At 51.1% G+C, this 23155-nt stretch overlaps 3 protein-coding genes and 1 pseudogene across 5 annotated transcripts; 2 read left to right on the forward strand and 2 right to left on the reverse strand.

The window, feature by feature from the left end:
* The first annotated feature begins 2174 nt into the window (after positions 1 to 2174).
* Gadd45gip1 (GADD45G interacting protein 1) lies at positions 2175 to 5244 on the forward strand. Its single transcript, XM_005366970.2, has 2 exons — positions 2175 to 2684; positions 4878 to 5244. The coding sequence occupies exons 1-2, from the start codon at positions 2335 to 2337 to the stop codon at positions 5194 to 5196; spliced, it is 669 nt and encodes a 222-aa protein (XP_005367027.1). The 5' UTR covers positions 2175 to 2334; the 3' UTR covers positions 5197 to 5244.
* A 71-nt stretch (positions 5245 to 5315) lies between these two features.
* On the reverse strand, positions 5316 to 11468 carry Rad23a (RAD23 homolog A, nucleotide excision repair protein). 3 transcript variants are annotated; one of them, XM_005366971.3, is made up of 9 exons: positions 11287 to 11468; positions 9669 to 9830; positions 9351 to 9532; positions 9172 to 9227; positions 8904 to 9031; positions 8616 to 8694; positions 8393 to 8523; positions 6530 to 6694; positions 5316 to 6085 (listed from the first exon to the last, which is right to left on the reverse strand). In XM_005366971.3, exons 1-9 carry the CDS (start codon positions 11356 to 11358, stop codon positions 5930 to 5932), a joined length of 1131 nt encoding a protein of 376 aa, XP_005367028.1. In that variant the 5' UTR covers positions 11359 to 11468; the 3' UTR covers positions 5316 to 5929. The 3 variants fall into 3 exon arrangements, with proteins under 3 accessions (XP_005367028.1, XP_005367029.1, XP_013209170.1); XM_005366972.3 differs by having other exon boundaries at positions 5842 to 6449; XM_013353716.1 differs by lacking the exon at positions 5316 to 6085 and adding an exon at positions 6394 to 6451 and having other exon boundaries at positions 6597 to 6694.
* Positions 11469 to 13594: 2126 nt separating this feature from the next.
* Calr (calreticulin) lies at positions 13595 to 18329 on the reverse strand. The gene is made up of 9 exons (XM_005366974.2): positions 18164 to 18329; positions 17703 to 17804; positions 17308 to 17511; positions 16265 to 16359; positions 15966 to 16175; positions 15770 to 15883; positions 15460 to 15603; positions 14431 to 14523; positions 13595 to 14337 (listed from the first exon to the last, which is right to left on the reverse strand). The coding sequence occupies exons 1-9, from the start codon at positions 18252 to 18254 to the stop codon at positions 14143 to 14145; spliced, it is 1248 nt and encodes a 415-aa protein (XP_005367031.1). The 5' UTR covers positions 18255 to 18329; the 3' UTR covers positions 13595 to 14142.
* Positions 18330 to 21944: 3615 nt separating this feature from the next.
* LOC101993868 lies at positions 21945 to 23046 on the forward strand (annotated as a pseudogene).
* Positions 23047 to 23155: the final 109 nt, after the last annotated feature.

Raw genomic sequence — 23155 nt, forward strand, 5'->3', positions numbered from 1 at the left:
AAAAAAAAAAAAAAAAAAAACCCTTAGTCCTAAAGTCAATCTTGCTAGATGCAATGAAGCCTGTAATCCTAGCACTGGACAGATAGGAATCCAAGCCTAGGCTGAGCTATGTGAGACTTAGTAAAGTGGAAGGGGAAGGGTGAGAAACACGAAGCTGTGTAGCCCTGGATGACCCTGAATCTGATCCTCTTGCCTCTACCTCTCCAGTGTCGGGATTAACTTTGTATCGCTTAGACAGTGCAAGGATAAACGGCAGGGCTTTGTGTGCTAGACAAGCACATCTTCAACCGAGTCATGGAACTAAAATCCCATAGAGTAGGTCTTAAATGTTTAAGATATAAGGCAAAATGGACATGGGGGGGGTGTCTCAGGTCTTTCATTTCAGCACTGCTGAGGCAGAGGCAGGCAGAATTCTGTGGGTCTGAGGCCAGCCTAGTCCACAGTGAGTTCCAGGCCAGCCAGCACTACATCGTAATACTCAAAAGACACAAGAGCAAACAAGATGTAATACAAGGAGTTGAAGAAATGACTCAGAAGTTAAGAGCACTTCCTGATCTTCCAGAGGACTTGAGTTCAATACCCTGTACCCAAGCACCTTGACAACTGCCTGGAAGGCCAGCTCTGGAGGATTAATTTGGTCGCCGCAGGCACACACACATAAAGTAATTAAAAAAAAAAGATTTAAAATGTGCCGGACAGTGGTGACACACTCCTTTAGTCCCAGCACACAGAAGGCAGAGACAGGAGAATCTCTGAGTTCGAGGTGAGCCTGGTCTACCTGTAGACCAAATTTCAGGACAGGTAAGCCTACACAAAGAAACCAGGTCTCGAAAAACAAACAAACTGTATGGGGAAGGGCCAGCCAAAGAAACACACCCTGACCCTGAAACCAGAGCTAAAGAAACACATTTTGGCCAAAGAATCAGTGCCAGTGAAAGAAATATGTCCTGGCCCTGAAATTAGAGCCAAAAGGCTAAAAAGGGCCAGTGAAAGAAACACTTTGGCTCTGAAATCAGAGCCAAATCTACCCCTAAGCAACTAAGCAGAAAACAAACCAAGATTTAAAATGTGCCAATCCCTGAGCAGAGATCTAGCCAGTCTGAGCTCAAGGGACTGAAACCTGACCAATTCCCAGCCTGAAAATCTCCCTGGAAAAACTCTGCCTCTAAGAAGCTCTGCACCCGCTGAGTTTGCTGCTGTTTTCTGACCCCAGCAGAGGCAGCCGCTCTCCTGGACTCTTCCCTCTTGAACGATGCTTGGGTGAGACCTCCGTTTACAGGAGTCGAGTGCACGAGAGAAGTAACAACTTTTGCCCGCAGCAGAGCACGACTATACTCCCCCACTTCCAATCGGGTTTCCGCTAGGCACAGTTGTTACACGGGGGGAGGGGGGGGACGGACCAGAGTAGATCTGTAACAACTTCGCCGGGGAACCCTCTCCTGACTGAGGCGCAGAGCTGTTAGATTGGGGAAACCTTTCCCTGGGGCAGGGCTGTAACCTGCTCTGCCTACCGTGACCACCTGTGCTTGGTTCCCAATTGCCAGAATACTTTCTATCCAAGCCGTAATACTTAGCATTCCTTGGCTCCCGACTGCCAGGATCCCTTTCTATCTGAGCTGCAATGCTTACACAAACAAACAAACAAAAAGACTTAAAAGGCAACATGAACCTAGATACTAAGATGGAAATATTTAATACATTAGAGAGATAAAAAGGCATATGTGGGGGAAATAAAATATAAAATAAAATGGAAATAATTAAAAAAGATTTCAAGCCGGGCAGTGGTGGCGCACGCCTTTAATCCCAGCACTCGGGAGGCAGAGGCAGGTGGATCTCTGTGAGTTCTAGGCCAGCCTGGTCTACAAGAGCTAGTTCCAGGACAGGAACCAAAAGCTACGGAGAAACCCTGTCTCAAAAATCAAAAAAATAAAAAAAGATTTCAAAACTAAGAATTAAAATGTTAGCTTAAATATATTATCTTAAATATTACTAGAATGCCAGTTTTGCTCTTGTTTTGTTTTGAGACAAGGTTTCTCTATAGTTTTGGAGCCTGTCCTGGAACTAGCTCTATAGACCAGGCTGTCCTTCAACTCACAGAGATCCTCCTGCCTCTCCCTCCTGAGTGCTGGGATCAATGTTATATTTTATAATATATGGCCACGCCTGGTCATATATATTAACAACTACCGCCTCCCGCATTAAATGTGCACCTCTACGGCACCGATTACAGTCTTCCAGTCTAGTTCCTAGCCTCCCTTACCTGAGGCCCCCGAGGTTTCCGCCGCGCAGGCAGCGCTCTAGCCAGCCCGCCGCCCGCGAGGACCCACAACCAAGATGGCGGCGTCCGCCATGAAGGCGCGCCGTCTCCTGGGGTTCTCCGTGGCTGTGGGGCCCAGGTCCTGTAACTACCGTGCGCCGCCACCCCCGCGCCGCCACCCCGAGCCCCATTGGCCAGACCCAGAGAACCCGCTGAGCCCACGATGGCAACTAGGGCCGCGATACGCGGCCAAGCAGTTCGCGCGGTACGGCGCCAAGTCCGGGGTGGCCCCCGCCTCCCTGTGGCCGTCCCCGGAGCAGCTGCGCGAGTTGGAGGCGGAGGAGCGAGAATGGTACCCGAGTTTAGCGACCATGCAGGAGTCGCTGCGCACGCAGCAGCAGGCCGAGGAGGCAAAGCGTCGTGCCAGGTGCGTTATGGGGGCAGGTAACCCACGGCCCCGAAACCACGAGTTCTCCGTTGGAGGCATGCGGAGCCCTTGTGGTGTAGGGTTAATATACATGTTCACCTGGCTGAAAAACAAAACTTCTGGCCGGGCGGTGGTGGCACACTCCTTTAATTCCAGCAGTTGGGAGACAGAGACAGGTGGATCTCTGTGAGTTCGAGGCCAGCCTGGTCTACAGCGCGAGTTCCAGAAAGCGCCAAAGCTACAGAGAAACCCTGTCTCGAAAAACCAAACCAACCCCGCCCCCCCCCACAACTGCTAGGTAAATTCTTGTAGTCACTCAGCTGCAGTTCTTGTGTTACTTACCCCCTTCCTTTACTACTGAGCTGTATCACTAGCTTGCCTTATATATACATAAGGTCTCAGTGTTAACCATAACTCGTTATGTTTCCAGACTGGCACTGAATCTAGAATCCATCTACCTTTACCTTCCGTGTATCTGAGATTACAGGCCTGTACCAGGCCCAGCCTCAACTATTTTATCTTTACTAACATTCTGTGCAAGAATCGGAGGATCCACACAATGGGAAACAAAACAGACAAGAATTTCACATGACAAGGGGCTCTCAGAAGGACAAAACACGGTTAAGAGTGCATGCTGGAGCCCGGTAATGATGGTGCAAGCCCAGCACTCGGGAGACAGAGGCAGGTGGATCTCTGAGTTCGAGACCAGCCTGGTCTACAAGAGCTAGTTCCAGGACAGGCTCTAAAGCTACAGAGAAATAGTCTTGGAGGGAAAAAAGTGCATGCTGGGGCCAAGCAGTAGTAGTGCACACCCTTAACGCTAGCATTCGGGAAGAAGAGGCAGGCGGATCTCAGTGAGTTCGAAGCCAGCCTGGTCTAGAATGAGTTCCAGAATAGCCAAGGTTACAAGGTTTTTTTATCCCAAGAAAAGGGGAGGGGGGTAGGCATGCAGGAGAACTTCTGAGTTTGCTAGCCCTTGTATGTTTAAGCAAAGCCCCATATAACCAGTTATAGTTACTGGGAAAATCTCGAGTTCCCAGAAGAACAGGTGGTGCAAAGGTCCTGAGGTTGAGCCAAGCCTAGTGACACGACTGTAACTTTGGAGAAGGCGTGGTCCAGAGGCAGGGTGTGAGGTCTGAGGACAACCCTCACACCTATCAGTGAGACCCTTTATTTATCATGAGGAAAGCACACCTGTAATCTTAGCCATCTGGAGTCATCTATGTAGACCAGCCTCATCTATATAGTAAGAGCCTATCTTTGAAAAAATTTCAGGCCGGTAGCAGTACAGGCCTTTAATCCCAATACTAGGAGTCAGGGGCAGGTGAGATCAAGGTCAGCCTCTATACTACAGAGTGAGTTCCAGGGCAGCCAGGACTGTACAGAGAAACCCTGTCTCAAAAAAGCAAAAAAGAAATTAATTAAAAAAAAATGCTTAGGGGCTGGAGAAAAATGGCTCAGCAGTTAAGAGCACTGCCTGCTCTTCCAAAGGTTCTGAGTTCAATTCCCAGCAACTACATGGTGTTAGGAGATCTGGTGCCCTCTTCTGGCCTGCAGGCATACATGAAGAATACTGTATGCATAATAAATAAATTTTTAAAAAATGCCTAACGTATGCCCTGAGGCACTAGGTCAGTGTGGCTGGGTAGTGGAGATGAGAGTGGTGCTGGGTCCCGAAGTCCAGGGCCGTCAGCAAAGGAGGAACATGTGCGCAATCAGATCTGCAGGGGAAATGGAGGAAGTCATAGACATCTGGATGATGCCACTTCTGGTGCAGGGTCCAAGGCAAGTGAAATGTGTTCCTGGTATTTAACCTGTCCTCTCAACTTTGAAAGGTCAAGATCGCCCTTTGTCCAGATGAAACTGAGGCCTGGAGAAGCCAGGTCAGCTGTCCAGAGTCACACTGTCAGTGTAGAACAGCGCTGGTTCCCCATCTGTCCCACCCTAGCTGGATGGATAGTCCTTTCCTGTTTTAAGGCTTGATTCTTTCAGTTTTACTGTCTTAAGACTGAGATATGAGTATAACTAAGAAATTCACAGGGCTGGAAGAAAACATTCATCTAGTTGTTTCTGTGCCCGAATTTGGACCTGGCAGACACAGCCATGCCACGGGCAGGAGGATGGTTTAGTAGACAGGTAGGTGGAATCCAGGGTAGACTTGGTCTGCCCCTTACTGCCTGCTTTCCTCTGCAGGGAGCAGCACATCTCAGAGTGCATGGCCAAGATGCCACAAATGATTGAGAACTGGCGACAGCAGAAGCGGGAACGCTGGGAGAAAGCTCAGGCTGATAAGGAGCGGAGGGCCCGGCTACAGGCTGAGGCCCAGGAGCGCCTGGGTTACCATGTGGACCCAAGGAGTGCCCGCTTCCAGGAACTGTTACAGGACCTAGACAAGCAGCAGCGCAAGCGCCTCAAGGAGGAGAAACAGCGGCAGAAGAAGGAGGCACGAGCTGCTGCAATGGCCTCTGCCGAAGCCCAGGACCCAGAAGTGTCTGGGGAGCCCAGTTCCTGAAAGCCCCTTTCCCAATAAAGCCTGCTGCTGACAGCTCTGTTCTATACATTCTCCCTCAAGTTGTGACTTCCTGGGCCCCCGGCTCATTCCACAACACCTGGGGTGGGAGAATGCTCCACTGGGCTGTGTTCACACCTGGACGCTAGTCCATGCCATGAACTGGGGCTTCAGGGATATAGAAGGGGGAATGGATGGGCAAATAATGAAGGAGCAGATGGCGGTGGAGAAGGAGGCTTCTGTTTACCAACATTAATCTCCAGTAATTAGCCAATTACCGGGGGGAGTACAGCCAAACAGACTGCATGATAGAGGGAGCAGCAGCCCTTCCAGGGCTGAGCTGGGGCAGGGGCCCAAGTTTCCAGAGGGAAAAGATGCTGGGGCCCCCATCTGTGAGGCTCACAGGCGTCTTCCCCACAGCTCGGCATGCCACGTCACCTGTGCCCCAGCTAGCTCACAGATTCATAGGCTGCTGTGAGAAGCTCCAGGAGGCAGGCACCATTATTAGGGCTCACTTTTAAAACTTTATTCACTTTAAAACCTTTATCAGAGATGTGGTTCTGTCCTGGGGCAGGGGTAGCCTTGGCCTTCAGAACTGATGTTACCTTCTTCTCCAGGCTGGAGGCCAAGGCCAGTCTTGGGAGAAGGCCTTGGGCTTCTAATGAACTCACTCCAGATGGAAAGATTTGGGCCACTCCAATGGAGGATAAAAGTTTAGGGCTCCAGCTTCCCCTCATCATGGAGGAGGGAGGTGGGTTGTCCTTGGGGATGCTTCAGGGATGGGGAAGCAGGCAGGCGCCTCTCCATCTGGCTGCAGGGAGCTGGGACAGAGGCCAAGAGGGGCCCATCTGTCGCCTCCTGGTCTTGCCAGCAACTTTGAGCAGGCTGGGCTCTGTTAAGAGGATGGGGACAGCTGTCTGGCCCAGGTCTTGTCGGACTGAGATGGGAATAGGGGCCACTTTAGGAAGGTGGGAATCTGGGCTAGGTGGTGGTTTTTCTTTTTCTTTAAATGGTTTTTGATTTTTTTCTTCCTCTTAAATAAACATGAATATATATATGTGTGTGTGTATATATATATATACACACTTTCTCTTTTATAAAACTTTTGTGGAGTGGGGTGGGGGCACTCCAGCCTCCCAGCGTCACTCATCATCAAAGTTCTGACTCAGGAGGAAGTTGGCAGCCAAGTTCTCATTTTTTTCACACGCGAAGTAAGCCTGGATCACCAGGCTCTCTGGGAAGCCCAGTGCCTTCAGCTGTGGGAAGATGGGCAGGGTAAGAAGGAGGGAGGTATGGGGCTGCCCACCATGAGTGGCTCTTCAGCCAGGCCTCTTACCCTTTCTATAGCTTCCTTCTCCTGCGGCGTCACCTGGATATAGTTCATCTGTGGGGCCTCCTCCCCTATGGCACCAACCTCGCCCTCTACATCAGAGACATCCGGCAGCTCCCCCGGGGGCTCATTCAACATCTGGATGAACTGCTCCTGGTGACGGCTAATTTGCTGTGAGGAGAAGGGTGACAGTTCACAGTCCTTGCCGCGTATGCCCAGGTCCCATCACAGCCCTGCTTACACACACTGTCAAACACTCTGAAGGTGCCTACTCTGGCCAACAGTCATGGAATCATAGAAATAAACTGTCAAGGTAGGGCTAAGGTGCCAAGCTGGGGAGACGGGCATGGTGGCACACACCTTTAACACTGGCACTTGGGAGGCAGAGGCAGCAGGATCTGAGTTTGAGGCTGGCTTGGTCTACAGAGGAATTTGAAGCTAGCCAGGGCTATGTAGTGTCTCAATTAAATGTCTCAATAAAACAAACGAGGTAAATGTACCAAAGCTACGCATGATGGTTCATACCTGTAATCCCAGCCCTCGGGAGGCTGAAGCAAGAGGATCACCATGAGTTTGAAGCCGGCCTAACCTATACAGTGAGACTAAATAAAAACAAAAGTTCAAACCAAGTAGCTGCAGATATGCTAGTTAAGTTATTGAGGGCTTTTGGGAGGGATCAACAGTCTCGCAGAAGAGGGGAGCTTGCCTCGGGCTAAAACAAGCACCAAGTGAAAATGCCCTGGGTGGATCTAGAGGGATGGCAAGTCCCAGAAGAGCTCTGTGGCATGAGCAGCACAGAGAGTCTGGGAAGACACGGGGGAGTGCAGCTTGGGTGCCTCTATCACATTGCGAGTGGACCCAGGCCTCAACCTGCTAAGTACTAGCAACTCCCTACTGAGGCACACTCTCAACCTGTGCAACCTTTATCTTTTTTCTTTCTTTTTTGAGATGATTTTACTATTTCAAGGAGCTGATTTCAAGTCCAGTTTTCCTCCTACCTCAGCCTAAGTGCTGGACTACACTACCACACTCAGCCTGAGTCTGTTAAATACACTGTACTTGGAAATCTAAAGGTTCTGATGTAACCCTTTGCTTCTGCAGACATCTGACAATTTAGCCTCTTGGTGGACAGTCACCAGGGGCACTGTGTAGAATGAGGAGACACGAGAGAAAGAAACAGGACACTGGGTGGGCAAAGTGGCTGCCACTGGGGTAGAAGCAGAGACAGTCCCCAGGAGGCTGTCCGAGGCTCAGGGCAGAAACAAACAAGCGGGCCTGAAAACTCAGAGGTCCAGGAAGTCCTCTCATAGTTCAGCCAAGAGCGGTCCAGAGGTTCTGGTGTGATGACACAGGTTCAGGTCAGATCAGGAAAAAGACAAGACTGAGAAGCAGGGAGAGGAGCTACGGTACAGCAAGAGCTCAAGAAGACTGCTGAGCTGGTTGGTGGTGGCGCACGCCTTTAAGCCCAGCACTGGGGAGGCAGAGGCAGGTGGATCTCTAGAGTTCGAGGCCAGCCTGGTCTACAGAGCTACAGAGTAAGTTTCAGAACAGGCTCTAAAGCTACAGAGAAACCCCATTTGAAAAACAAAAAACAAACAAAAAATACTGTGGCCAGAGTCTAGGACCCAGATGTATGGCAGGAGGCAGGCAGGCTGCTCTGGTGCTCTGGGCCTGACCTCTTCTGCAGGGGGATGTCAACAGCATCCGTACCTCATTGAAGTCCAACTACACATGACCTTGTAGGTCATCAGACAGCAAGGGACTGGACCTGTGCTAGTTCTGCTTTCTCAGAGCAAAGCTATGTCCCTGGGTGTTCCCCTAAAGAACTAGAAAAGGCATCTGTCTCAGTTCCCTCACCCTGGAACGCACCTGCAAGAGCTGAGGGTTCTCCTGGCCCAGCTGCTGGAGCAGTGCAGGGAGCAGTGCTGGGTTCTGCTGAATCACTTGCCGCATGTTCTGAAACTGGGGCTGGTCCCGCAGAAACTCCAGGGGGTTCTCCACTGTTAGTGGCAGGAAGAGGTGTGGTGAGACCCCTGCAGGGCTCCTGAGCTAGACTGTAGATGCCCACATGCACACTGTTCATCCTGCTCACCTGTTTCTGTGGCCGGCTGTTCTGGTACCTGGCTCTCCTGGACAGAACCATGTTCGGGCTCGGGGCTTCCGGGAATTCCCTGTCAGGGATCCTGCTCTTTAGTTCTCTCCAACAGAGCCACTTCCCCCTCCCAAATTATCAGCCTGATAGGAGACAGGAAGGCCTCATCCCCGCCCTCCATGCTCTCTGTCCTGCCTCTTTGGGAAGCCTCCAGTGGCAACAGAAGGACCCAAGAGCCTATGGGGAGGTTCCACTTCCATTCCTGTTGAGACCTGGAGACTCCCTCACCGTCAGCAAGTACTCCACAGCTCTGTGGGGGTTGTTGTAGCTGGCCCTCAGCGCGGCCACAACCCGTTCCCGCTCGTAGCCCATGGACATGATCTCGGTCAGCATCGTCTCATACTCAGAGCCAGTCACTGTGGAGAGGGAGCAGCAGGGCTGGGGTCACCAGGAGCACAGAAGGGCAGCTCCCAGGCCCTCCCATACCCAGACAAGGCTGTCAAAGGCTGATGGCTGGGGCCCCCAGTCACCTCTGCCCTGAGGACCACCCACCCACCTAATGTGGAAGCTGCGTCTTCCTCTCGCCCGCTGCTACCTGAAGAAGGAACAGAGCTGCAAATTCAAGAGAGAGAAATCGGACCCGGGCTTCTGGTGGCTTGCCCTCCCCGCAAGTGCATGGGACCACACTGGAAGGTGCAGAAGACGGGACAGGTAAGGCTACTGTCCCTTCCTTACCCAGAAATGGATTCTGGAGATGTTGTGGTGGCTGAATCTTCTGATGGGCTCTTGTCCTCACTGCTGGGAGGTGGAGGATGGGACATCCCTGATGCCGGGGCCGGAGGGAAAGGTGTGGAGGATTCCGAGGCAGCAGTAGGTGAGACCTCTGGGGGTGCTGGAGTCCCCTGGCCAGTCTTGGTCTGTGACAAGAAGGGATCAGGCAGCAGCATCCCTATCAAGCCTCAACATCCTGCCCCATCACAGCCCCACCCTGCCTGTGGCTAATCTCTCCTGGACACACAAGCTCTTTGCCAGCATCCCAGCTAATCTACCCACCTTGGTCACCATGACAACCACAAAGTTCTTCTCATCTATATGGTATTCCTTGATGGGGACATCATCACTCAAGATCTTGCCAGCATATATGAGCTTCTGTCCGGCCACAGGGAAAGCTTCTCTACCCTTCTCAGCTTCTATCTTTTCCTTCAGCACCTTCACCTGGAATAAGGAGTAAGGTATTATAAACAAGACTAATAGTGTGTGTGTGTGTGGTCACAAGTAGCACCAGCACTCAGATACCCTCAGTGAAGTCTAGGCATGGTGGTGCACACATTTAACCCCAACACGGGGGAGAGACTGAGTTCCAGGCTAGCCAGAGCTACATAATGAAGCTGTCTCAAATACAATAAAGACTCCTTTCCTGACCCTTTTACTCTAGGGAAAAAGCTTTGCTCTCAATCATACAAGATTCCGATTCATTCTGGTCAGCTGACAGCAATCTGTTATAGGCCAGACACTGAAGCTGCCCAGTGTGTGTCTGTGTGTATGTTCACACGTAGGTGTGATGGTGGTGGTTTAGGGATGGACCCCAGGGCCTGTATATACTAAATGCTCTACCAGAGCTCCATCCCCAAACCCTGTTCAAAACACAAGTCAGTCACTGTTCTCATGTGAAGACACTGATGTGAGAAGAAAAGCAAATTTGTATTTCAGATGCCGTGTGGTTGAGAAGGGAAATGAAAGGGTAGACCCACCACTGGCCTCTGCTCTGTAACTACTGAGACATCCTTTTCCCTTCCATTTTTATAACGGTCCTTCTTATTCTGTACTCCAAGCTGGCCTAGAACTACGTAGCTCAGACTGGACTGGAACTCAAAACAAACCCCATCTTGGCCTTAATGTTCAGAGATCATAGACATGACCATAATGCCTAGACTTCACTTAGGGTGTACCTGTAGCTTTATAGTATATTTGAAGGTTCAGGGGAGGTGTCCCCAGAAGTAGCACCTCCTTGGGAGGCTAAGTCAATACAGATCACTTGAGGCCCAGAAAGTTCAAAGTCACACTGAATTACAAGACTCCACTCTCAAAAAGCAAAAGCAAACAAAAGTTCATGCAGCATGTTTAGGCTGCTGTCTGTTACATGAAACAGAAAAAATTTTAACCCTGTCTCTGCCATTGCTGTGACCATGGCAAAGTTCCTTAACTCTGAGGTTGTCAAAAGGAGAAAGTCATGAATCCCCGAGGGACAATGCTATTTTGCAGATTCAGTAAGATGACACTGGGAAAGAATAAACGGCCAACAAACACGGACCACCAAAACTATTAAGATTAAGACCATTTATTATCATCAACATTGTCGTCACCAGTTGGCACCTCTTGGCCACTGATGCCAAACTGGGCCACCCGAGCAGCTTGCAGGCTGGGACGCGGAGCCGGCAGCTGACACCGGAGCGGGCCTGGGGACTCGCCCTGGGTCCAGGCAGGGAATGGCGCCCGAGCTGCCGGGGCAGGGCAGGGCCGATCGGGGGGGATCCGAGGAGGTCGGGCCGCTGGGGGAGGGCAGCAGGGCCCGGCCGCACGTCCTCCCCGCCCCTCCCGTTGGTCCCAGGCCTCCCTGCCCCCACCCACCCCGGCACCCGGTCGCTCCCGCCACCCGGGCTCCGGCCCGCACCGTCTCCTCAGGCTCCATGCGTATCTTGAAGGTCTGCTGCTGCAACGTTTTAAGTGTGATGACGACGGCCATGGCGGGGCCGGAGCAATGCGGCAGCCCCGGGATCCTCGTATAACATGCAACTCACGCCGCCGCCATCTTAGCGCCCAGTTGCGCCGTGCTCCAAGCGCTTCCGGGGCAAGTGAGAAGCGCGCGCATATCAGCTATGTGACCCGTCTGTGAACCCGCCTCTACCTCTAGAGCATGCGTGGTAGCACTTCCCTTCCTTAGGCATGCGCAAACCAGTTGCGCTTTAGCCGGGGCAAGCATCGTTGTCCGGATGAAGTCATGTTTGTCAATAGTGATGTCATATGCCCTCAAAATGGCTTCTAAGGCACCAGCTTCCACTCACTACCAGTTTTTATGGTTTTTGCTTTAGGTTTAGTTGCCCTAATTCAGATCTGATCGAACTAAAAGTAGTTTAGCAGAAAGCAAATGAAGTTACCACAAATCTCAAACATATAAATTTTTAAGTTCTTTTGAATCAGGGTTTCTCTGTAGCTTTGGAGCCTGTCCCGGAACTACCTCTTGTGGACCAGGCTGGCGTCGAACTCAGAGATCCGCCTGCCTCTGGGATTAAAGGCGAGCGCCACCACCACTCAACTGTCAATGACTAGGCTGATAACCAAATATAAGAAACTAGGTATCATGTGGCTCCATTTCCAAGGGCTATCTTATTCATTTTTAGAACAAACTCTAGTTCATGGGTGTCCTACCTCTTTGTGATATTTCAATGACTGGCAATCCATTCAACACCTCAAAATATTTAACATTAAAAAGAATTTTTTTTTCCAAGGCTCTTTTTTGTTTTCTTTTTTTAAGACAGGGTTTCTCTGTAGCTTTGGTGCCTGTTCAGGAACTAGTTCTTGTAGACCAGGTTGGCCTTGAACTCCCAGAGATCCGCCTGCCTCTGCCTCCCGAATGCTGGGATTAAAGGCGTGCACCACCACTGCCCAGCCAAGCCTCCTTTACGTTAAATACAATTCTCTCCTCCATAGATTTCCCTTGCTTGCACCCACGTTTTTCTGGGAGGTAAGGGGTATTTCAAGAAGCCTAAGTCACCACCACATAACTAATAGGTGGTGAAAACATCAGCCTTGGAAGGGGGGCAGCACATCAAAGGTGATTTAAGGGGCTGAAGTGAAGCTAGGCCAAGGCTCTCATAAAGAGAACACAAGCATCAACATCCTCCCAGGCAGAACTGACCACTCACTGCTTTGCCAAATGCTTCTCGCCACACTAGTGACCAGGCAGTTCCCAAAGGCCTGCCTCTCTCCAGCCACTTGAGTGCAGACTCTTTCAAAATTGGCAAGGCAAGATCAGTTTCTAAGATCACAGGCATCCTGTCCACCTTCCACCTTTAAATGGCAAGCCTGTGACCCAACAGTGGGGATCCTAATCCTTTCAGTCCCCTTTCCCCTTGTGGTAGGCAGGCACCCAGAGCATGCTTGGTAAACCATCTCCAACAGAACATAACCAACCCCTATCAGCTCAGTCGTAGAAACATGGGCCCTTGGGCTAAACCAGTCACTCTCTGAATTTAGTTCCTTGACTATGATTTACCAGCATTCACTCCAATAATGCAAGGTTTGAAACAGCTCAACTATCTATCCTATGTAGCAGTTATCAAAAAGTGGACTAAGAGATCCAGCCTACTCTTTGAGACAGGGTTCTTTGTGTAGCCCTGGCTGTACTGGAACTCGCTCTGTAGACCAGGCTGGCCTCAAACTCTGAGACCCGCCTGTCTCTGCCTCCCAAGTGCTGGGATTAAAGGTGCGCGCCACCATGCCTAGCTCCAGCCCATTCCTAACAATAGATAGTTAAGATTAAGGTTCAAGTGTCTGCCCAGTAGTCACTAAGCTCAGTTAGCAATCAGTCTGTTCATCACACATCTGCTGCCAGGACAAGGGACTTACTAGGACTTCAAACATCAAAACTTGCTGCTAGCGGTCAGTGGTGGCACACGCCTTTCTTTAATCCTGGCACTTGGCAAGCAGAGGCAGTCAGATCTCTGTGAGTTCGAGGCCAGCCTGGTCTACAGAATGAGTTCCAGGACAGGCTCCAAAGCTACATGGAGGAATCCTGTCTAGAAAACAAAATCAAATCTGACAGCTGCTCTCCTGCTTGAGATTACATGATACAGATATATATGCACCAATGTAATTTTGTGGGATCCGGCCAACTTCAATAGCTCAAGCCTGAGCCACCTGCACCCTGAAAAGCCACTTGATTCCCTGACGTACATCCTCCCAGAGAAGGAAACACGGTAGGGAAGACACAAAACTTAATTTAATAGAAATTTTGTTTGTAGTTCTTACACTCTCAGTGTGAGCTGTGCTAGAACTGGCTGCCCCACAAGCGGCCCAGTCCTGGGGGCAAGGGAGAAAGGGGATGAGAAGACCCCCATTCTTCCTCAGTGCTGGGGGCAGGGGAGACACCACCCCCTTTTCTCTTGCCCTCCTCTGTGATCCAGGAAGGAGAGCAGATGCAATCTCAAGCCTAGGACTTTTTCCTCCACACCCCTTTTTCTGGAGTTGGAGGGTAGTGACCAAGGGTTGGAGAGAAAGGGACAGAAGAAAAAGATGTTGATTCAGAACGAGAAGCCAGTTGAGGGCTGAAGGAGAATTAGGACAAACACCAGTAAAAAAAAAGGGGGGGGGGGCAGGGAGCAAAATCAGAATCCACCCCAGATCTGAACCTGCCTGGAAAAAAAAAATGAAAAGTTCCTGAGTCTCATAGAGACATTATTGGGAGCAGCCAGCTCTGCAGCGGGGTGTTCAGGCCTCAGTCCAGCCCTGGAGGCAGGTGGTATGGCCTCTACAGCTCATCCTTGGCCTGGGCAGTGGCATCCTCATCTTCCTCCTTCTCATCCTCATCTTCTTCATCTTCATCTCTGTCATCCTCATCCTCTTTGTCCTCAGCCTCTTCCTCCTCTTTGCGTTTCTTGTCCTCCTCTTCTTCCTTCAGCCTCTGTTCCTCATCCTGCTTGTCCTTCATCTGCTTTTCTGCAGCCTGTGGGGATGGACCACACCTTTTAGTACCTGGCTCTCACCTGCCTCCCAGTCCCCGCAGCTGACCCCTAGTAAGACAGGAACCCCAGCCAACCTTGGTGACACCCCATGTCTCATTGCCAAACTCCTCTGCATAGGCCTCATCATTGGTGATGAGAAAGTTGTCAAAGATTGTGCCAGACTTGACCTGGGGAAGAATGAAAAGACAGATGGTCAACAGTGACTTCTGACAGCCCTGGCTCTGAACAGGGCTGTTCGTTCTATTTCTACCATGTGAGGCAGCAAGGTGTGTGGCAGGACATGCCTTTAATCCTAGCACTGAGGAGGTAGAGGCTAGACTCCTTATGGAGTTCCAAGCCAGCCAAGTGCTACATAGTGAAATGCTGCCAAAAAAGGGGGATGGCGGTGGGGGAGGGGGCATGGCAGGTATGTTGGTGCAGTGGCAAGGCAAGGAAGAAAGACCTCCAGGCCAGACTGCACTACGGGGTGAACTCCAAGACACCCAAGGATACATACCAAGACCACCCTGCCTCAAAACTCTTAAAAGAAAAAAAGGGATACTGCAGTTCAAAAGCCATGCTCTTAGGACATAAACCTCTGCCCTAGTGACCTGCACTGCTGACTTAGGTGCTCAGTGGGGCCAGACACCTCCTAATAAAGGCAATAGCTGCAGAGTTGATTCCTAGGATGGACACATGATGAAGAGAATCACCTTCTAGCTTTCCTCTGACCTCTGTATGTGCACCCACATAAACACAAAATAAAACCTATTAGTAATAATAAGACCAACTTTCTTACCAAGGTGGTGGTAGTGCAAACCTTTAATCCCAGGATTTGGAGGGCAGGCAGACAGATCTAAGTTTGAAGCCAGCCTGCTCTACAGAGCGAGTTCCAGTACAGCTGGGGCCACACAGAGAAACCCTATCTGGAAACCCAACCCATCCCTGTCCCCAAAACCCCAACTTTCTCCTGTGCTATAAAGAAAAAGGCATCACAAGAAACGCCTCATAAAATGCAGCGCTTTGGAGTCTGGACACTTTGAGGTGGGTCTTCCCTCCAGAACTACCAGTATGATCCTACAACGGGAGCTTTGCCAACAACCTTTGTCTTTCCTGTGTCTCACCTGCCAGAGATCAAGGCCCAGGACACCAAAACTATCATAGGCATAGATGTTGGCATCCGGGGAATATTCAGGGTTGTCAATTTCCGGGTGTATCCAAGTACCCTTGTAATCTGGGTTATCAATCTGACGTGGCTTCCACTCGCCCTGCAGAGGAGAACCAGGTGAATACAGGTGGACATATTCTTCAGTTCAAGCAACAGCCCTGCAGAGAACCCCAATGCCCGTCTTGTTTTGTTTCTGCAGTGCAATATTAATTACAGTGCACAGGCAAGTATCCGACCAGTGAGCCACACCCACCACTCGAGCTTACCTTGTACTCAGGATTCTGAATTACTGGTGGTTCCCACTCCCCATCCATCTCTTCATCCCAGTCCTCAGGCTTCTTAGCATCAGGGTCAGGGATGTGCTCAGGCTTGTCCCAGTCCTAGGAATACACACGGAGGTCAGAGTGGGCCCAGGGGTCCTCCACTCTATGATGGCGGAAGAGCCACTGTCAGAGCACCAACCTCAGGTTTAGAATCTGTGGGGTCATCAATCTTGGCTCGTTCATCCCAGTCTTCTGGCTTGGCGGCATTAGGGTCCTTTATCTTCTTGGGTGGCAGAAAGTCCCAATCATCCTCCAAGGAGCCTGACTCCACCTGGCTGTTGTCAATTTTCACCTCATACGTGTTGTCTGGCCGCACAATCAGCGTGTACAGGTGTGTGAATTCATCATCCTGAAGAGGGAAGGTGGTGAGCAGCCCCTCCCACCAGGCTACTGCCTGGGCCTCCCACAACAGCCACTTAAATGACTACCCCGGCACACCTTACACCGGATGTCCTTGTTGATCAGCACATTCTTGCCCTTGTAGTTAAAGATGACATGAACCTTCTTGGTGCCAGGACCGCAGATGTCTGGACCTACACGAGCAGCAAATACAGGCTGCTTACTAAGGCAGGCTCTAGCCCTCTCTGTGAAAGATCTAGCCTCGCCTACTTATTAACTTCCACGTGCATGTAGGTGCACCATGCATATGCAGGAGCCTCAGAGGTCAGAAGCAGGAACTGGACACCTGCCACCCACCAAGATAAAGGATCCCAAAGCTACCATTTGAGTACTGGGAGCTGAACCTGTGTTCTCTGGAATCACTGAATCATCTCTCCAGTTCATTTTGTTTCTGACAGAGGACACACTATTAATCTACCTCAGTGGTCTAAATGCTGGAATCACATGTGTGCACCAGTATATATATCTAGCCAGGAATAAAGACCCGATTCTATATTCTTTTTCTAAGACAGCTTCTCTTTACATATCCCTGTCTTGGAACCCACAAAGATGCACCTGCCTTCGCTACACCCAGGACTAGGATTAAAGGCATGTGCCACCACTTCAGGGTCAAAGACCTGATTCTTAACACTCAGGACAAATCTGAAAAGATTACCATTCTAAGACCGGCAAAGCGGCTTAGAGGTAAATCAGTGATTTCCACCAAGCCTGGCATGGCAGCCTGAATTCAAATGCCAGAATCCAAATGACAGAAGAGACTTCTGAAGTTGCCCTCCGACCTTCACACTAGGGTGCCCAGACATACATGCATAAACACGAACGCACTCAAAAGGGTCTCCAGGGATTTAGATTAAGTCATCGGCTTAATTTCTAAGATTTGGAAACATCTAAAAATAATCAAATGAACAACAAAAATCTACAACTAAAATAGATTAACCCTTTAGTTATCCCTTCAGGGAAAAAAAAGACCCTCATTCATGTGCTTTCTATGGCTGTGAAAACCAGTTTTCTGAGTATAAAGGGGTCAGTCTACACCCACTGTCCAACAGGCAGAGGACAGCACTGGCTGCCCTCCCCCTCACCAAACATGATGTTGTATTCCGAGTCTCCGTGCATGTCCTTCTGGTCCAAACTACCCGGAAACAGCTTCACGTAACCGCCCCCACAGTCGATATTCTGCTCATGCTTCACCGTGAACTGGACCACCAGTGTCTGGCCCTTGTTGCTGAAGGGTTCGAATCTAGCGGACAGCGCGTAAAATCGGGCATCTTGGCTCGTCTGCAGCCCTGTGGGATGGGAGTGTCGTTCAGGCGGACCCCGAGTACCCCAGCCCTCGAAGGACACTGATGACCTCCCCTTCCTTCCCCCACCTGTCCTTGGCTCCCGGGTTCCTGGGAAATGTCCAAGCTCTGAGCGCTGACTACAGCTTCCTCCAGGAAATCGTCTTCAATCCGAACACCCACTCCCTGCCTCTTACCTTTATCTTTCTCCTGGTCCCCGTAGAATTTGCCAGAACTGAGGACAAATTTGCCAAAATCGGACTTGTGTTTGGATTCGACCCAGCGGTTGGTCCAGTCATCTAGTGGGGGGGCGGCATAGAGTCAGATCAGCCGGTCCACTGACCCCCGCCCCCATACCCAACGTCTGTCCGAAGTCACCAGCAGGTGGGGGCGGGGAGGGGGATTCCCATCCCAACCTCGAACTTGACACCTCGAGCCGGCTTCAGGTCCTCGGAGGAACCCTAACTCCGGGCGCGGGAAACTGCTGTGCCTTCCACGGCCCCCAAGGACGCACAACAGGAACCGCCCGCGGCTCTAGTCCCCCCGGGGCCACAGTGTTGGCCCTCTGAACCGTAATTACATTTACACACGGCGAGGCAGCCATGGGCTCTGGGCCCAGCCGCCGCTGAGGCAGCCTCGAGGTGGGTCCAGACCTTACCTCCGTCCAAGAACTGCTCTTTGAAATAGATGGCAGGCTCTGCGGCCGCCAAGCCGAAGAGGCTGAGCAGGAGCGGCACCGAAAGGAGCATGGCGGGCCGAGGGGGCGGCGGCGTACGGGCCCTTTAAAACGACCGTCGGGCAGCGGCTCTGCGGTACTGACGGACGCTGCCGCCGCGGCTCCGATTTATATGCACCCACCTCTCACACCAACCTGACCCGGCCGCTGAGCCCGCCCCCCGGCCCTTTTGACTGGCTTAGACCCACAGCTGTCCCTTCTCATTGCGTCCTAGTTGGCTCAGCAAGTTAGGCTGTGGCTCGGAACGCTGGGATCCCAGATGGCCGATTTCTATTGGTTGCATCATGGGCCAATGAGGGTCGACCACGCGTTGTGGGGGACGCCCCCCGGTGGGGTGGGGGCCCCGAGCCCACTCGGGTCTGGTCCGGTCACGTGACCGGGCCTCGGCCCAACCCCGCCCTTGCTGGTGCGAGTCCCTGGCTTTCCTTCCAATCATTTAAAGAATCCGCGCGAGCGAGCCCAGGTGTTAACCGTGAGGGACCAAGACCCGGGCTCAAATTCGACCATTTTCCATCCTCTGCACAGAGGGACGAAGGAAGGTTTCCTCGCCACTTTCTCTTCGTCCTGCGCTTAGGGAACGCCCACCCGATGGAGCGCTTTTCCTGTTCAGGATAAGGGCAAGTGCTAGTATCCTGGGGTTTCGGTGCATTCTAGTGTCCCAGCTGCTCACGCCAGTAGAGAAAGTGCCAGCTTTCTCCTCCTTCTGCCCCGTAGTGTCCTAGCAGTCTGTCAGACTACTGTGTGACATGATGCAAGTCGCTTTGCCTCTGAAATAACAGAGGCCAAGATGGGTGACCCTGAGTTATCTGGCAGAAATGCTTTTAAACCTTTTAGGGCTATCCACGGTTTGAGGGCAGGAAACACAGAGGTCTCAGAGGGGTGTGGCCGTAAGCATGTTTCTTCTGGTGAGAGGTACGGTTATTATCTTTTTTTTACCCAGAGCTGGGAAATGAAAGGGTCACTGCTTTGTGGTCTCCCACAAACGACTTGGCTTTTGCAATTAAACGGCTATAGGCAGAGGGGAAGGGGTGCCTTTTGAGGAGGGAAAAAAGGACACAGATGGCAATGGTGATAGAGTCCTAGGCCGATAAGCAGGACCCTTGGATCTGGAGTCCTGACTCAATCAAGTGACTGTGGCCAGCTCCCTGCCTGCTGCTGGGGGGGGTGGGGGGGTGGGGGGAGGTGTTTCCAAACTGAGGAAATGGGAACGTGGGGACAGACTACAGGCTGGGCCCAGGGAATCCTTACAAAAATGGAGTGCTTCCTCTTCAGCGAGAGGAATTCAAAGGTGAATGACACTTGAGGTCAAGAAGTTGGAGCTCCACCCCCAGGCAGTGCACAGAACTGAGTATTGTTGGTCTAGGTCCCTCTGGAGGATATCCCAAGTTCAGAGTGATCGTGACCTGTGATTGGCTCTCCTTCCTGTCCTGGGCCACTAACACCTAAGCTCAATGCTCCAGCTTTATGTTAATGCGTTGTTGCTTGGAATTGAATCCAGGGACTTGTGCATGCCCTCTAGGGTTTGAGATACATCCTTACCTCTGTAAGTTTTGACAGTCACGCTGTGTAGCCCAGACTACCCTCAAATGCACATCCATAATCCCAGCGCTTAGGAAGCTGACCGAGCAGAAGGGAGGCTGGCTCTAGACCAGCCAGAGCTTTACATGCTTGCACACATACAGAAAATACGTTGATTGGGCTGTGGATGTATCTCAGTCGGTAGAGTGCTTACCATACATGACGCCCTGGGGTTCCTCCTCAGCACCGAATAAACAGGATGAAGTGGTGTATGCCCATTGTCCTGGCACTCAAGAGGTTGAAGGATCAGAACTTCAGGGCCATTCTCAGCTGCATAGTGAGTTGGAGGTCAGTAGGGATCACAGAAGACCTGGTGCCTCAACACAGTGAAGTTGGGGACTGGATAAATGGTTTCAGAGCACTTGCTTCTTTCCAGAGGACCCCAAGTTCAGTTCTCAGCAACCATGTCAGATGGTGCACAACCTCGGCTCCAGTGGATCCAAGGCCTCTGGCCTCTGTAGACATACACACACACAGGAAAAGCATATTTCAGGAGACAGAAGCAGATAGATCTCTGAGTTTAAGGTCGTGAGCCAGGGTTACATAGTGAAATAAACAAGAAAATATTTTAAAAGAGGTAAAAGAACCAGGGATATGGCATAGTGCTAACCTAAAAAGCTTAAGAACCCACGTTCAATCCTAGAAAATGGATATGGGGCTTGAGAGATGACTTAGTGGTTAAGATCACTGGCTGCTCTTCCAAATGAGTCCAGTTCCATCCCCAAAACCAACACGAAGGCTCACAGCCATCCTTATCTCCAGCTCCAGGGGATTTAAGCCCTCTCCTATGGGCACCAAGCATGCAAATGGTACAGAGACACACATGCAGGAGACACACATGCAGGCAAAGAACCTCTACGAATAAAGTGAAATTAACGTTCATAAAGTCGAATGTGGCAATGCACATCTGTAAACCTAGCTCTATTCTAGCAGGATGGGAGATAGAGACAGAAGAACCACCAGCAGTAAAAAAAGAACAAGAGAGACTGGACTAGAGAGATGGTTCAGAGGTTAAGAGCACTGGCTGCTCTCCCAGAGGTTCTGAGTTCAATTCCAGCAACCACATGGTGGCTTACAACCATCCGTAATGAGATCTGGTTCCTTCTTACAAAATAAAGAAAGAGATTTTTAAAAAATGAACAAGAGAGAGCCTGCATCAGGTATGGTAGAAGGCGAGAACGGAGTCCTTAAAGTTGTTCTGTGACCGCAATGCATGTGCTCTGGTACACAGAAACTATACTAACATTTTTTTTTTGGTTTTTTTTTTTTTGGTTTTTTATTTTTGAGACAGGGTTTCTCCGTAGTAGCTTTTGGTTCCTGTCCTGGAACTAGCTCTGTAGACCAGGCTGGCCTTGGACTCACAGAGATCCACCACCCGGTGGTGCGCCACCACCGCCCGGCCTAACATTTTTTTTTTTTTTTTTTTTTGGATTTTCGAGACAGGGTTTCTCTGTAGCTTTTTGGTTCCAGTCCTGGAACTAGCTCTTGTAGACCAGGCTGTAACATTTTTTTTTTTAAATTAAGAAAAACCAGGTATGGTAGCAGACCTTCAATCCTAGCACTGGGATGCCAGTGACTAGTGGACCTCTGAGAGTTCCAGGCCAGCCTGGTGGTCTACACAGGGAGACCTAGGTAAGCCAATGTTACTTAGTGAGACCCTGTCACAAAAGAAAGAAATTAGCATAAGCCTTAGGGGAAAACAGAAGTTATTTTGAACTGAGGAGAGAGGGATTCATCAAACTGATGAATCCTGAATGCAGGCCTTCGCTGGACTGTTGGAATTGAGGAATACTAGAGCTGATATGTAAAAGGCTCAAACAATGTTGATGAACATTTCGTATGAGCGTGGCTCAGAACTGGGGATATACTAAAGTGATTGAGCCCTTGCCTAGAAAGCATGAGGTTCTGGATTCCGTTCCTACACTAGCAAAAAAGTCCAAGGCATGGGCCACACTTAAATTACTGTTACCCAGTCGAGTGGTTGTGACACACGCCTTTATTCCCACCTCAGGAGGCAGAGGCAGGCAGATCTCTGTGAGTTCCAGGCCATCCTGGCCTACATAGTGAGTTCCAGGACAGCCAGGGCTACAAAGAGAGACCTTTGAGCACAGGGCCGCCTTCTTGTATGATGTCTTGCAACACCTCTCATCTGAGGCCTCCAAAGGCAGAGTCTCCCCCAAGGAGGAAGAAAGATACCTGCGTCATGACAAGCCCCCAACACCTACTTGGCATGATCACCCTGGTAGTTCAGGCAGCACCCCTTTCTGCAGGCTGAAGCTGGCCCAGATCATCCGTCAGGTCCAGACAGTGTTCCCCTTCTTCAGGGACGACTACAAAGGCTGGAGGACTTCTACTACTACAAGCTTTCCTCTAACTGGTGCTTCCGTAAGGTGCCCAAGGACCCTGCAAAGCCCCAGGCAAGGGCATTCTGGGCCATGGATGTGAGTCTGATTCCAGCAGAGGCACTGTGCCTTCAGAACACTGCCCTGTGCCGGTGGCAATGGCAGCCCCGGGGCACTCAACAGGGCTTTCATCAAGGACCTGAGCCCATACTTGCTCCATGGGCCGGCCTTACCAGCCACCCAATCCCCCACTACCATCCAGGGACAGTTTCATCATCCAGTCCCTGCTAGCGGACCCCCGGAAATGGTCAACATGGCCCCAGCAGCCTGTGCTAGCTAGACAGAGCAGTTCAGCTTGGGCAGGTACCAGATAGAAGGGGGAAGAAGAGATGTGTACTGCGCCCCCGTAACTCCACTGAGAAGCCTCTGTGGCCCCTCTGCTCCCTTCCTGGGCCCACAAGAATAGAGGGGGAGACTTCCCAAGGGGAAGTCATCAGGCCTTCTCCTCTTTCCCCAGAGCAAGGCACCTGGCCAGTCCACTTACTTCAGGGTTCCCAAGATCCCATGGGAATGTCCAGTAAGGAGTGCAGAGCTTCCCTGTGGGGACACCTACCCACTTTTTACTTTCCCATCTACACTCCCAATGTAGTAGTGCCCTTGGCCACACTACCTCCCACCTCTTGTCCCCAGTGCCTGTCTTCAACCAGCCCAGCCTACTGGAGTGTAGGTACTGAATCCCAAGGGTTCCCGGACCTTCTCTGTGATCTAGATTCCCTCTTCCAGGGAGTACCACCCAACAAGAGCATCTATGATGTGTGAGCCAGTCACCCTTGGGACCTGGCTGCTCCTGCCCCCAGCTGGCTGCTCTCCTGGTACAGCCTGTAATAGTTCAAGGCAGGGGGCTGGAGAGATGGCTCAGTGGTTAAGAGCATTGCCTGCTCTTCCAAAGGTCCTGAGTTCAATTCCCAGCAACCACATGGTGGCTCACAACCAT

The sequence above is a fragment of the Microtus ochrogaster genome, unplaced genomic scaffold, assembly GCF_000317375.1.
Source record: "Microtus ochrogaster isolate Prairie Vole_2 unplaced genomic scaffold, MicOch1.0 UNK15, whole genome shotgun sequence".
Classification (NCBI taxonomy): Eukaryota; Metazoa; Chordata; class Mammalia; order Rodentia; family Cricetidae; genus Microtus; species Microtus ochrogaster.

Excerpts from the sequence above, each read along its gene's own strand:
- Gadd45gip1 (XM_005366970.2), top strand. The coding sequence starts at position 2,335 with ATGGCGGCGTCCGCCATGAAGGCGCGCCGTCTCCTGGGGTTCTCCGTG. Across the intron at positions 2,685-4,877 it reads GAGGCAAAGCGTCGTGCCAG|GGAGCAGCACATCTCAGAGT; the intron begins GTGCGTTATGGG and ends TTTCCTCTGCAG.
- Rad23a (XM_005366971.3), bottom strand. The coding sequence starts at position 11,358 with ATGGCCGTCGTCATCACACTTAAAACGTTGCAGCAGCAGACCTTCAAG. Across the intron at positions 8,695-8,903 it reads CTGTGGAGTACTTGCTGACG|GGAATTCCCGGAAGCCCCGA; the intron begins GTGAGGGAGTCT and ends GATCCCTGACAG. Across the intron at positions 6,695-8,392 it reads AGAACCCTCAGCTCTTGCAG|CAAATTAGCCGTCACCAGGA; the intron begins GTGCGTTCCAGG and ends TTCTCCTCACAG.
- Calr (XM_005366974.2), bottom strand. The coding sequence starts at position 18,254 with ATGCTCCTTTCGGTGCCGCTCCTGCTCAGCCTCTTCGGCTTGGCGGCC. Across the intron at positions 15,604-15,769 it reads TTCAGAATCCTGAGTACAAG|GGCGAGTGGAAGCCACGTCA; the intron begins GTAAGCTCGAGT and ends TCTCCTCTGCAG. Across the intron at positions 14,524-15,459 it reads TGGGCCTTGATCTCTGGCAG|GTCAAGTCTGGCACAATCTT; the intron begins GTGAGACACAGG and ends ATTCTTCCCCAG.